At 41.4% G+C, this 14,090-nt stretch overlaps 1 protein-coding gene across 2 annotated transcripts in view; it reads right to left on the bottom strand.

Moving 5' to 3' along the window:
• Positions 1-5,737: 5,737 nt before the first annotated feature.
• Positions 5,738-14,090, bottom strand: part of LOC124045486 (monocarboxylate transporter 5-like) — a 48,326-nt gene continuing 39,973 nt past the window's right edge. For both annotated transcript variants that reach the window (XM_046364806.1, XM_046364807.1), the window contains exons 9-10: positions 11,997-12,090; positions 5,738-8,412 (exon numbers count right to left, since the gene is read on the bottom strand). In XM_046364806.1, coding sequence (XP_046220762.1) covers positions 8,186-8,412; positions 11,997-12,090 — 321 coding nt within the window. In that variant the 3' untranslated portion in view covers positions 5,738-8,185. The remainder of the gene's footprint in view (positions 8,413-11,996; positions 12,091-14,090) is intronic.

Below are 14,090 nucleotides of genomic sequence, written 5' to 3' on the forward strand. Positions count from 1 at the left end.
GTAGCACCTGCTAACAGTTACTGTGTTGTAGTAGCACCTGCTAACAGTTACTGTGTTGTAATACCACCTGCTAACAGTTACTGTGTTGTAATACCACCTGCTAACAGTTACTGTGTTGTAGTAACACCTGCTAACAGTTACTGTGTTGTAATACCACCTGCTAACAGTTACTGTGTTGTAGTAGCACCTGCTAACAGTTACTGTGTTGTAATACCACCTGCTAACAGTTACTGTGTTGTAGTAGCACCTGCTAACAGTTACTGTGTTGTAATACCACCTGCTAACAGTTACTGTGTTGTAGTAGCACCTGCTAACAGTTACTGTGTTGTAATACCACCTGCTAACAGTTACTGTGTTGTAGTAGCACCTGCTAACAGTTACTGTGTTGTAATACCACCTGCTAACAGTTACTGTGTTGTAGTAGCACCTGCTAACAGTTACTGTCTTGTAGTAGCACCTGCTAACAGTTACTGTGTTGTAGTAGCACCTGCTAACAGTAGTAGTTGTAGTACTCTGTGGCTGAAAGGATGATTATGTAATACTTTTATGTAGCCTGGTGCATTGGAACCTATGGAATAGTCACCCACCCATCTGACTCTCCAGGGAGGCTCATTCAAACTACTCAAATTGAACATTACACTTGCAGAGATAACCACCATGTTTTATGACTTCCTGTTCTAGATCAAAACAGATGTGACAACAGATTGCCCCAAGGCTGAGATGGTAAGTTCCAGATGAAAATATATCGTGTATAAAGGCAGATGGAGGGGTTGCGGGTTCAAATCCTGTGGCAGGATTGTAAAAAAAAAATATGAGGAGCTGAACTGGAAACAAAATGGCTGCAGGTAAAGACCCGAGACCATCTGCCGTTGTGCCCATGTGCAAGGCGCTGCATTCTGGCTGACCCTGTGCCTCTCTACATGTGTGTCCGGCAGGGATGTGAATGGACAATAAAGCATCTATTCTGTTGTATTATATTCTCTGCTTGTTCCCTGTAGAGTATCTTGCCGCTGGACCATCCAAGACACCTCGGACTGTAAGTACTGGGCTTAATGAAATACTTTAAAGTGGGGCGGCAGTTAGCCTAGTGTTGGGCCGATGACCGAAAGATTGCTGGTTTGAATACCTGAGCGGACGAGGTGAAAAATCTGCCGATGTGCCCTTGACCGAGGCACTTAACACTAATTTGCTCCAGGGGTGCCATGCTACTATGACTAACCTTGTAAAACAAAACATTTCACTGCGCCGATCCGGTGTATGTGACAGTAAAACATGTAGTTTTTATTTTTATACTGCAATTCAGACAAAGTGTTACTCCCTATATAATGGAATCTTTCCAAACTCAGTGCTGTTGATTTGAACAATCCAAATCCTGTTTACCTCTCTCTTTAAATTTCCCAAAGAGTATTTATTGTATTTTAAAGCAATTGAATTTGATACCATACGAGATGAAAGAGAATGTAAATGTTACTTATCATATTGGTCCGATATACATTTGTTTTTGTATTATTCATTCATTCTTAATAAAAAGTACATTTTTGTGCAATTTCTTTGTGTGTGAGAATTATTTTTCTCCAGGTGTCCTGAATAGAAGCAGAAAAGAATCTTAACAAACCTCACCATCCATGTCACGTGTCACTTTATTGCAGCTGATTGTACAGTCAGTTAAAAGGCATACAAAAAGAACGCGTTTAGATGATAGTCGTAGTAACTATTAGGAATATGATTGGTTAGACATGTAGTAAGCCTTAATCAAATGACACCTGAAACCAATATATATAAAATGTAAAGTCTTGTCCAACATGAAATTATTGTAATCAGAATACAATATCAAATATATTTCTAGGTGTTACAAAAATGACATTTAAGCACTTGTTGAGTTTAAGGGTTGCATTTGTTCCTGTTTTCTTGAAAACAATTGTTGGACAAAATAGCTTTTTCAGGATATTGCTTTAAACCACAGTTCCTTCCTAAAAAAAACACTGGGTTCAGACAGTAAAGAATAGACTAACAAAATAAAGAGATCTACTTTTAAATCATCAAAATATACATTTTACCATAACATTCAGTGGCCCTAAATCACACAGGAAGTGAACACACAGGAAGTGAACACACTAATTGCACATCCCAAATGGAACCCAATTCCTTATATAGAAAACTACGTTTGACCAGAACCCACAGAACCCATCCATTTTAGGAGCGAGCAGAGCTGCCGCATGTGAATAATGGTAAATGGAAGAATGTGCTGAGACGATACACACAGAGTTGTGCAGGCAGGTTGATGAGCTTTGTGAGAGTGAGTTGAGGGGGAAGAGCGATTTGGTACTGATGAAGTGTTCTTTGAGTTCAAGCTTTTTAGCGCCACTAGAGGGCAGTAGAAAACAAAAACAAATGTTTATCACTCAATTTTCAAAGGACCAGTTCAGTGTTTCTCAGGAACATAGCCTCATACGAACCTGATCTCACGAGCTTACATTCTGTTTCGTGGTATCATTGTTGTTCATTGGAAAAACACTGAACTAGGTACATACAGTACACAATATATACTTAGGAACATTTAGTGAAGAATGGGGGAATCACTATGGTAACAAAAGAACAACATATAAAACCTTGTAGATAACAGAATTTAAACGACAGACTAAACTCCCATAGAACACTGCCCTAAAGAGCAAAAAGACAGTGACTGCTCATTTGGTCGAAAATGAGTTAATGTCATTAAATACATGCTTAATCATGTGGACAAGTATCCTGCCTCATATTGTGTTTTGGAGAAAATGGTTAGCAGTAACTGCATAAAGTAAATAAAAACAGGTACGGTCAAGAGAAATAAAATACATGTTTCTCAGTTCCACATTATGAGCAGTTACTGCCTTTTTGCTTGGTAGGGCAGAATAGCTCTCCCATGTCATAGCTCTCCCATGTCATAGCTCTCCCATGTCATAGCTCTCCCATGTCATAGCTCTCCCATGTCATAGCTCTCCCATGTCATAGCTCTCCCATGTCATAGCTCTCCCATGTCATAGCTCTCCCATGTCATAGCTCTCCCATGTCATAGCTCTCCCATGTCATAGCTCTCCCATGTCATAGCTCTCCCATGTCATAGCTCTCCCATGTCATATGCCTGAAGTAGCCTTCAACAGCATTTCATTTCCTCATTGTACCAGCCTTACTAAGGTATATGGGTAGTACCATCTAAAGAAGATATATTATCTGGGCAATAATAAGCAAATAATACAACCTGAGTGCCAATCTGCCAACTCCTTGTCACTCGGTTAACCCCGGGCACCAAAGATGTGGATGTCGATTAAGGCAGCCCCCCCGCACCTCTTTGATTCAGAGTTGTTGGGTTAAATGCGGAAGACACATTTCAGTTGAAGGCATTCTGTTGTACAACTGACTAGGTATCCCCCCCTTTCCTATCCCTTCATTGGCAATAAAACAAAAACAGACAGGTACTCAGGCGAAGCAAAAAAACTGTCTGTCTTTTAAAAGCACTTGGTCAGTAGTTTACACAGTACAACAGCACCAACCAGCATGGCTGTCCACCGTGTTACATACCAAGTAAACCCAGGTATTTCACCCTATGTGATATACTCTTCCACCCAGCTTGGTCCTTGACAACATCTATGTGTGATTGTCATGTGGCATGCCAAACATTGGCAAGATGGCACAAAGTAACCGATCTGGGACCAGGCTAACCTAAATTAGGGTCTGTGTACAAAGTAATCTCCCCTCAGTGGTATACCATACATACCGAAATAGGTCTCTCATGATTACACTAATAGTGAACTATTTTGAACTAACTCCAGATCCAGTTGAATGGTAATATGATACCTTTACGATGTTGAATGTGTGTCGTATTGGAAAATACTACTGTACATTAATACTGTTGTTTGAGCACCTGTGAATCAGAGATGCTAACGCTAACCCAGATCTACATTTGCTGACTCAAAAACAGCTTTGTGGTAACTACCGTGTCTTCAGAACGTGTCTTCACACCCCTGGACTTTCTCCACATTTTGTTACGTAAACACCCGTATTTTAAAATGGATTCAATTACATTTCTTCTTCTTCATCAATCTACACACAATACCCAATAACGACAAAGCGAAAACAGGTTTAGACATTTTTGCAAATATATATATATATATATAAGTATTCAGACCCTTAGCCATGAGATATCAAAATTGAGCTCCGGTGCATTCTGTGGTAAATTCAATCTGTTTTTGCTTTGTCAATATTGGGTAGTGTGTGTAGATTTATGAGGGGAAAACAATTTAATAAATTGTATAATAAGGCTGCAATGTAACAAAATGTGGAAAAAGTGAAGGGGACTGAATACATTCCAAATGCACTGCTATGAGTGGATATCTCTAGCAGTCCATTGTTGTATATTGCATGGTGCAGTGGTTCAGTATATTGCATGGTGCATCCGTTCAGTATATTGCATGGTGCAGCGGTTCAGTATATTGCGTGGTGCAGCGGTTCAGTATATTGCGTGGTGCAGCGGTTCAGTATATTGCGTGGTGCAGCGGTTCAGTATATTGCGTGGCGCAGCGGTTCAGTATATTGCATGGTGCATCCGTTCAGTGTATTGCGTGGTGCAGCCATTCAGTATATTGCATGGTGCAGCAGTTCAGTATATTGCATGGTGCATCGGTTCAGTGTATTGCGTGGTGCAGCCATTCAGTATATTGCATGGTGCAGCGGTTCAGTATATTGCGTGGCGCAGCGGTTCAGTATATTGCATGGTGCATCCGTTCAGTGTATTGCGTGGTGCAGCCATTCAGTATATTGCATGGTGCAGCAGTTCAGTATATTGCATGGTGCATCGGTTCAGTGTATTGCGTGGTGCAGCCATTCAGTATATTGCATGGTGCAGTGGTTCAGTATATTGCATGGTGCATCGGTTCAGTATATTGCGTGGCGCAGCGGTTCAGTATATTGCATGGTGCAGCCGTTCAGTGTATTGCGTGGTGCAGTGCTTCAGTATATTGCATGGTGCAGTGGTTCAGTATATTGCGTTGTTCATTAAGACATTTGTGTAGTATTGTGAAATTGGGCTTTGATTAGTGGGATGGGCTAAACGGTTTGGTGGTAGAAAATGGTCTAGGTGGGAACACTTACATGCCTTTGGAAAGGATTCACAGCCTTTGAATTTTTCCACATTTTGTTGTTGTTACAGCTTGAATTTTTTAACATGGGTTAAATTGAGATTTTGTGTCACTGATCTACACACAATACCCCATAATTTCAAAGTGAAATGTTGTTTTTAGAATAAGTATTCAACCCGTTTCGTTATGGCATGCCTAAACAAGTTCAGGAGTAAAGATTTGCTTAATAAGTCACGTAATAAGTGGCATGCAATTACTCTGTGCAATAATGGTGTTTTAACATGATTATTTTTGATGACTTGCTCATCTCTGTATCCCACACATACAATTATCTGTAAGGTCCTTCATTCAAGCAGGGAATTTCAAACACAGAACCACAAAGACGAGGGAGGTTTTCCATTTCCTCGCAAAGAAGGGCACCTATTGGTAGATAATTAAAATAAAAAGCCAACACTGAATGTCCCTTCAAGCATGCTGAAGTTATCAATTGCGCTTTAGATGGTGTATCAATACACCCAGTCACTACAAAGACGCAAGCGTCCTTCCTTACTTAGTTGCCGGATACTGTAGGAAGGTAACAGGGATTTCACCATGAGGCCAATGGTGATAATTTGGTGATAACAGAGTTTTAAAGAGTTTAATAGCTGGGATATGAGAACTGACGATGGATCAACAACATTTTGGTTACTCGACAATACTAGCCTAATGACAGAGTGAAAAGAAGGAAGCATGTACAGAATATAAATATTTAAAAACATGGATCCTGTTTGCGATAAGGTACTAAAGTAAAACTGCAAGAAATGTGGCAAAGAAATTAACTTTTTCAAAGTGTTATGTTTGGGGCAAATCCAACACAACACTGAGTTACAATCTACATATTTTCAAGCATGGTGGTGGTTGCATCATGTTATGGGTATGCTTGTCATCGGCAAGGACTAAGGAGTTTTTTAGGATAAAAATACACTTAATATAGCTAAGCAAAGGCAGTATCCTAAAGGAAAACCTGGTTGTCTGCTTTCCACCAGACAGTGGGAGACAAATTCACCTTTCAGCAGGGCAATAACCTAAAACACAAGGCCAAATATACTTTGTAGTTACTTACCAAGACAACATTGAATATTTCTGAGTGGCCAAGTTACAGTTTTGACTTAAATCACCTTGAAAATCTATGGCAAGACTTGAAAATGGCTGTCTAGCAATGATCAACAACCAGAGCTTGAAGTTTTGCAAAAAGGCTCTTAGAGACTTACCCGAAATCACCCACAGCTGTAATCGTTGCCAAAGGTGATTCTAACATGTATTGACTTAAGGGGGTTGAATATTTATCTATGTATTTATTTCTTCTTTCACATTTGATCATTGACAAAAAAAGGGACAATAAAATTAATTTTAATTCCACAAAATGTGTAAAAAGGCAAAGGGGTGTGAATACTTTCTGAATGAACTGTATATACCAGACATATGGTACATCATCTATATGGTACATACAGTAACCCATATCATATATAACATGATCTCAACATTTTTTTGTGTACAGGGCCCTGCGTGCCAAAAAAACCCCACCCTATATTCCCTATATAGTGCACTACTTTTGACCAGCCCCCATGGGACCCCTGTGGGCCCTGGTTAAAAGTAGTGCACTATATAGGGAATACGGTGTCATTTGGGACGGAACCCAAGACTCATTCGTGGGTGTACTGTACGTTGTACTGTACGTTCTACTGTATTTAACACAGAAGTGTACCGTTTCTGATGAATATAGGATGTGATTGTGTAGACAAGTTTGTTGTGTTGTTCAATTCCTCAGAAAAATGACGTCAAGTGTTCCAGCCACATTAGTCCACACTACAATGAGATTTGTGTAGCAGGCGTCAGGCGATGCCATGAGAACATGAGGGATAACATGTGGCCGAGCAGAATAAGTGTACATTTGTCTTGTATTCAAAAAGTTACAAAACAGGATTCTCCGTTTGCTGCCTGTCTTTATGGACTGAAGGAAAAGTCTTCGTTATATCTACAACCATTTTTAAGCTATTACAGTAACATTGCTGTGGTCATAATAATTTATCCTCAGTCAGTCAGTCAGTTGGGTATTCCTTGGCTTTCTCCTCAGTCAGACAGTCAGTCAGACAGTCAATTTGGTATTCCTTGGCTTTCTCCTCAGTCAGACAGTCAGTCAGTTGGGTATTCCTTGGCTTTCTCCTCAGACAGTCAGTCAGACAGTCAGTTGGGTATTCTTTGGCTTTCTCCTCAGTCAGACAGTCAGTTGGGTATTCCTTGGCTTTCTCCTCAGTCAGACAGTCAGTCAGACAGTCAGTTGGGTATTCTTTGGCTTTCTCCTCAGTCAGACAGTCAGTCAGTTGGGTATTCCTTGGCTTTCTCCTCAGTCAGACAGTCAGTCAGTTGGGTATTCCTTGGCTTTCTCCTCAGTCAGACAGTCAGTCAGTTGGGTATTCCTTGGCTTTCTCCTCAGTCAGACAGTCGGTCAGTTGGGTATTCCTTGGCTTTCTCCTCAGTCAGACAGTCAGTCAGTCAGTTGGGTATTCCTTGGCTTTCTCCTCAGTCAGACAGTCAGTCAGTCAGTTGGGTATTCCTTGGCTTTCGCCAAAGCAGCAGGGTCATTTCAGTCCACCCAAAAGCTGGGTAACTGGCACAGTTGGCACATGCTTGTTTTAAGGAAGGAGAGAGAAAGGGGAAGCAGCCAGCTCTGCTCTCCCTCCCTCTACATGGTTATGTGTGTCTCAGTAAGAGCAATGGTGCTAGTAATGCCAAGGTCGCAAGTTCGATACCCGCTGGGCTCACAAATCCCCAAAATGTCTGTACTCACTTTACTGTAAGTCGCTTTGAATAATTATCAAGTGTCTGCTAAATGACATATATTAGGAACAGGATGCCAACCCTGTCCTCCCTCCATCTACATGATTCCAGGCTTAATGAAGGAGAGTATGGTAATGTCCCCCAGCTAGCATACTGCTCCCGTAGTGATTGTTAAGGCATGGTGATTGCCCTATGGTTATTTTGCATACGAACTTCCAAGGAACCAAATGTGCTAGCTGGGGTGAAACTACCTTCTAGACGACGCCATTGTTGTTGCTGTTCTTTAGGACAGGAAGCTCAGGGCAGAAGCAGCCGTTAGTCTTCCGGCTGGTGTCTACATCGCGGGCCTCGCGTCTCCTCTTTCTGCTCTGCCACCTCCTCGCCACAGGCTCCAGGAAGAGAGAGACAGAGGAGAGCAGGTAACACACCCCCGCTAGGTAGAAGGAGCAGTCGTAGGTCTGTGTGTAGTCATACAGGAAACCTAGAGGATGGAAGACAAAGGGAAGACAAGTCATTCAATGAAAAGAGAGAAATGGACATCCACATTAAAAGGACAGAAGACACCACCGCGAAGGGAGGAGGCCAATAACATCACTCCTCAATGAGAGAAACAACGGACACAGAAAAATAATTACTCCTCAATATACAACATACTGTGGCCTGCTCCTCAATATTCAACAGCCTGCTCCTCAATATACAACAGCCTTTGGCCTGCTCCTCAATATACAACAGCCTTTGGCCTGCTCCTCAATATACAACAGCCTGCTCCTCAATATACAACAGCCTGCTCCTCAATATACAACAGCCTGCTCCTCAATATACAATAGCCTGCTCCTCAATATAAAACAGCCTGCTCCTCAATATACAACAGCCTTTGGCCTGCTCCTCAATATACAACATACTGTGGCCTGCTCCTCAATATACAACACATACTGTGGCCTGCTCCTCAATATACAACAGCCTGCTCCTCAATATACAACAGCCTGCTCCTCAATATACAACACATACTGTGGCCTGCTCCTCAATATACTGTGGCCTGCTCCTCAATATACAACACATACTGTGGCCTGCTCCTCAATATACAACACCTACTGTGGCCTGCTCCTCAACATACAACAGCCTGCTCCTCAATATACAACACATACTGTGGCCTGCTCCTCAATATACAACACATACTGTGGCCTGCTCCTCAATATACAACACATACTGAGGCCTGCTCCTCAATATACAACACATACTGTGGCCTGCTCCTCAACATACAACAGCCTGCTCCTCAATATACAACACATACTGTGGCCTGCTCCTCAATATACAACACATACTGAGGCCTGCTCCTCAATATACAACAGCCTGCTCCTCAATATACAACATACTGTGGCCTGCTCCTCAATATACAACACATACTGTGGCCTGCTCCTCAATATACAACACATACTGAGGCCTGCTCCTCAATATACAACACATACTGAGGCCTGCTCCTCAATATACAACACATACTGAGGCCTGCTCCTCAATATACAACACATACTGAGGCCTGCTCCTCAATATACAACACATACTGAGGCCTGCTCCTCAATATACAACACATACTGTGGCCTGCTCCTCAATATACAACAGCCTGCTCCTCAATATACAACCTACTGTGGTCTGCTCCTCAATATACAACACATACTGTGGTCTGCTCCTCAATATACAACATACTGAGGCCTGCTCCTCAATATACAACACATACTGTGGCCTGCTCCTCAATATACAACATACTGAGGCCTGCTCCTCAATATACAACACATACTGTGGCCTGCTCCTCAATATACAACACATACTGTGGCCTGCTCCTCAATATACAACACCTACTGTGGCCTGCTCCTCAACATACAACAGCCTGCTCCTCAATATACAACACATACTGTGGCCTGCTCCTCAATATACAACAGCCTGCTCCTCAATATACAACACATACTGAGGCCTGCTCCTCAATATACAACACATACTGTGGCCTGCTCCTCAATATACAACACATACTGTGGCCTGCTCCTCATTTTAGATTATTTTTTTACAAACACATTAATAACGTCAGCAATACCAGAGAGAAATTGACATCCCCCGACACCACACGTTATAATGAAAGAAGACACCATAGCAAAGGGAGCGCGTTAGTAACGTCATTCAATAACAGCATACGTCTCACATGACGATATATGTCAGAGTTAACGGCACTCTTTTAATCATAATGCCAACTGAACAATACATGGGGGGGGGGGGGGGGGTTCTAAACCACTGAAATACATTCTACACGAGGCTACTCTAAATTTAAGGACCCACGATATAATTTAAAAGTGGTGGTAATATCTGAATGGAACAGATGGAGACATGGTACATCACGTCCTGAATAAGTAAGCTCTATTTTTGGCCATGTTAGATCTGTAGTTCATCGTTATGGCTCTTTAGGTTACCAGCCTGAAGGGAAGAGAACAGCTAGGGCTAGCCATTCCAGCAGGAATTGGATAGCTAACACACAGTCTGTATATATGTTTGTTTACCTTTATTTAACTAAGCAAGTCAGTTAAGAACAAATTATTATTTACAATGAAGACTACCCCGGCCAAACCCTCCCCTAATCCGGACGACGCTGGGCCAATTGTGCGCCGCCCTATGGGACTCCCGATCACGGCCGGTTGTGATACATCCCAGGATCAAACCAGGGTCTGTAGTGACACATCTAGCATTGAGATACAGTGCCTTAGACCGCTGCGCCACGTCATATAAAGCTGGAGGGGGAACGCTAACACAGCTAACATAGCTAGCTGGTCGTGGGGAGGGAAGCGGGGGGTGCCAGGTCATGGTGCCAGGTCATGGTGAGTTGAATTCATCCTGCAGGACTAGCAGCATGAATGGCAAACACAGCAGCATGCTATTTCCGGACACCAATGACCCTGGAATGCAGATCTCCTCTCAGACCCTGGAATACAGATCCCCTCTCAGTTCTCAGGACAGCCTGACAAAGTGGGAGACCCTCCCACCCCTCCCCCAAACCAACCCCCCCTTCTCTCTGTGTCAATCGTGTCGTCGTAACTTCCTGTGTAGTTTTTATTATTACTTTAATGTTTTATTATACCTTCTATTACTATCTATATTATTAACACTGCATTATTGGGGAAAAAGCTCCGGAGTTAAGAAATTCACTGTACTGTTTTACACAAGTTGTATCCTGTGTACGTGGCGAATATATTTTGAAACTTGGAAGTTCAAATAGTACCTCAAATCAAATCAAATATTATTTGTCCCATGCGCCGTATATAACAAGTGTAGACCTTATCGTGAAATGCTTGCTTACAAGCCCCTTACCCCTCTCCTACATTACATGGATAGAGGGGACCTGATCCTAGATCAACACTCCTACTCACGAATACGGGCTCTTAGGTGTAAGCGTGGCCTTTTTGTTTTTAGAACATTTTTTAGAACCTGGACTCGAACCAGGATTTCTAGTGACACAGCTAGCAACTGCGATGCAGTGCCTTAGACCACTGCGCCACTCGGGAAGCCCGACAATGTTTTTCTATGGCTTAGCTTGCCTAGAAGGGCTGATGAAATGCATCGCTATGCATTTCTGTCAATCAACCCACAAACGGCTAACTATAGGTTGATTTTCACTTGGCTGTTTCTGTTTTCGAAACATGAACACACATGTTAGCTAATCTACTCAAACTTCACCAGTTAGTTAAGAACAGCTGTGGTCACACACACACGCACGTACACACACGCACACACACACACACACACACACACACACACACACACACACACACACACACACACACACACACACACACACACACACACACACACACACACACACACACACACACACACACACACACACACACACACACACACACACACACACACACACACACACACCTACAAGTGAGAAAAATAAATCACTCATCTGTCATTGTGTGTGTGTGTGTGTGCGCGCATGTGCATGCATGCAATGCGTGTGTTTCAAGTTCCACGTTTTTATTGTCACGTGCACACGTTTCTTTCTTGTGTGTAACACTCCCTCACCTGCGAGAGGAGGTCCTGTCAGACAGCCGAGGCCTACGAAGAACATAGAAAATCCCATGGAGTTGTTGAGTTTCTCTTGCCCTACCAGATCCACCTGAGGAAAGAATTAACAAAGAAACATTACACCACCAGTCAAAAACGAACTAGTGTTTGTTACCAAACTATCTAGGTAGGAACACAAACCCAGGTTTAGTACAGTGCCTTCAGAAAGTATTCACACTCCTTGACATCATCCACATTTTGTTGTGTTACAGACTGAATTTAAAATGGATTCATTTGAAATTGTGTCTCACTGGTCTACACACTATACCTTATAATGTCAAAGCGGAATTATTTTTATAGACATTTTTTGAATTTTTTTAAATGAAAAGCTGAAATGTCTTGAGTCAATAAGTATTCAGCACCTTTGTTATGGCCTAAATAAGTTCAGCAGGTACAATTGTAAAAACAAGTCACATAATAAGTGTCATGGACTCACTCTGTATGCAATAATAGTGTTACTGAGTGGCCTAGTTACAATTGTGACTTAAATCAGCTTGAAAATCTATGGCAAGAAATGGCTGTCTAGCAATGATCAACAATCAAGTTGACAGAGCTTGAACATTTAAAAAACAAAAAAAACAATAGGCAAATATTGTACAATCCAGGTGTGCAAAGCTCTTAGAGACTTACCCAGAAAAACTCACAGCTGTAATCACTACCAAAATGTGATTCTAACATGTATTGACTCAGAGGTATGAATACTGTAAATTCGAAATTCACACAACCAAGGGTTCAGTTCTTATAGCCCTGGTGTGTTATGGTGACGCCTAGTGGTGTAGCTTGGCTGACTTTGAGTGCAGCGACTAATCATTCTCAAATTCATTAGAGGCTAATCCATTGAGTCTATATAACAAATCTGGAATCAATCTGCTTTATAGTTCACGAGAACAACATTTTGAAAGTATTTTTATCATTAGCACATGTGCTAACTTGCATCTAAAATGTACAATAACAGACATTTTTTTAATGCAGCAACCATTTTTCCCATTAGAGTCTAAATGCTAAACTTGGAGTGAATCTGACACATGGTTCATGAGGAGGAGATGATTGTAGATGATTTTGAGCGTTAGCGTTACACAAATGTTGTTAATAGTTTCCTTGTTTTTTGAGATATCTTAACGAAATGCAGTGTGGGTCATATTTGGGACATCCATGATAGCGACGACAAGTGTCAAGTTGACAGGCCACTGTGGAGTGGATTTACAGTGGTTTAAATGGACATGTAATATCCTCTTTTAAACAATCCCTTAGCTTTTTTCAAAGTAAGTTGAGACATGTACAATGGTATCTTTGGTGTCTTTCCACATTTGGGATCTTTGATATCTTTCCACATTTGTTGTCATTTGGTCCTAAGGTTAGTGAGAAGAAGGTATTTTAAGTATTTTTGAGCATTTTTGTGCTCATGTATGTGCTCATTAGTATCTACAGGTATAGTGTGGTCTTCTTTCGAAAGCATCAATGTTATTTTATCAAACTCTTTAGGGATAATTATGATGAGTCCAAATACCACATTTGGCTTGAATCTGACTTTTAGTCCATGAGAAGATTTTTGATGATTATTTTAAGCATTAGCGTTACATAGTCTAAAAAGTTAATGGTTAATAGTTTGCTTATTTTTAAGATATCAATGCCAAACTTAACATGGTTCCCAGCAAGCACACTTGGTTACAATTGTTCTGGGAATGAAGCCATCAGTTTCCTGATTGGTAAAACTGAAAGTCTTTCAAACGTTCTTAAAATTTAGCCTGTTCTTAAAATTTAGCCTGTTCTAAGAAACGTACATTTTTAAATTGCAGGGAGGTACTGAGAACATTTTACTATGGTTCCCTGAAAGGTTTTATTAACGTTCTGAGAATGTAAATTCTAGGTTGTTTGAAGGTAATTAAATAACGTTCTGAGAACATGTTGCAGTAAGACTTTTAATAACACTGCTAGTTTGGGTTAACTCTTTTGGACTCCAAAGCACAGGCCACATGGAAATGACCTTGCTTGGGCATTAATAATGCAAACACATTTATTTTGTATTGTGACACAGCATCAGTGAGATTTGAA

This window comes from Oncorhynchus gorbuscha, linkage group LG10 (genome assembly GCF_021184085.1).
Source record: "Oncorhynchus gorbuscha isolate QuinsamMale2020 ecotype Even-year linkage group LG10, OgorEven_v1.0, whole genome shotgun sequence".
Taxonomy (NCBI): domain Eukaryota; kingdom Metazoa; phylum Chordata; class Actinopteri; order Salmoniformes; family Salmonidae; genus Oncorhynchus; species Oncorhynchus gorbuscha.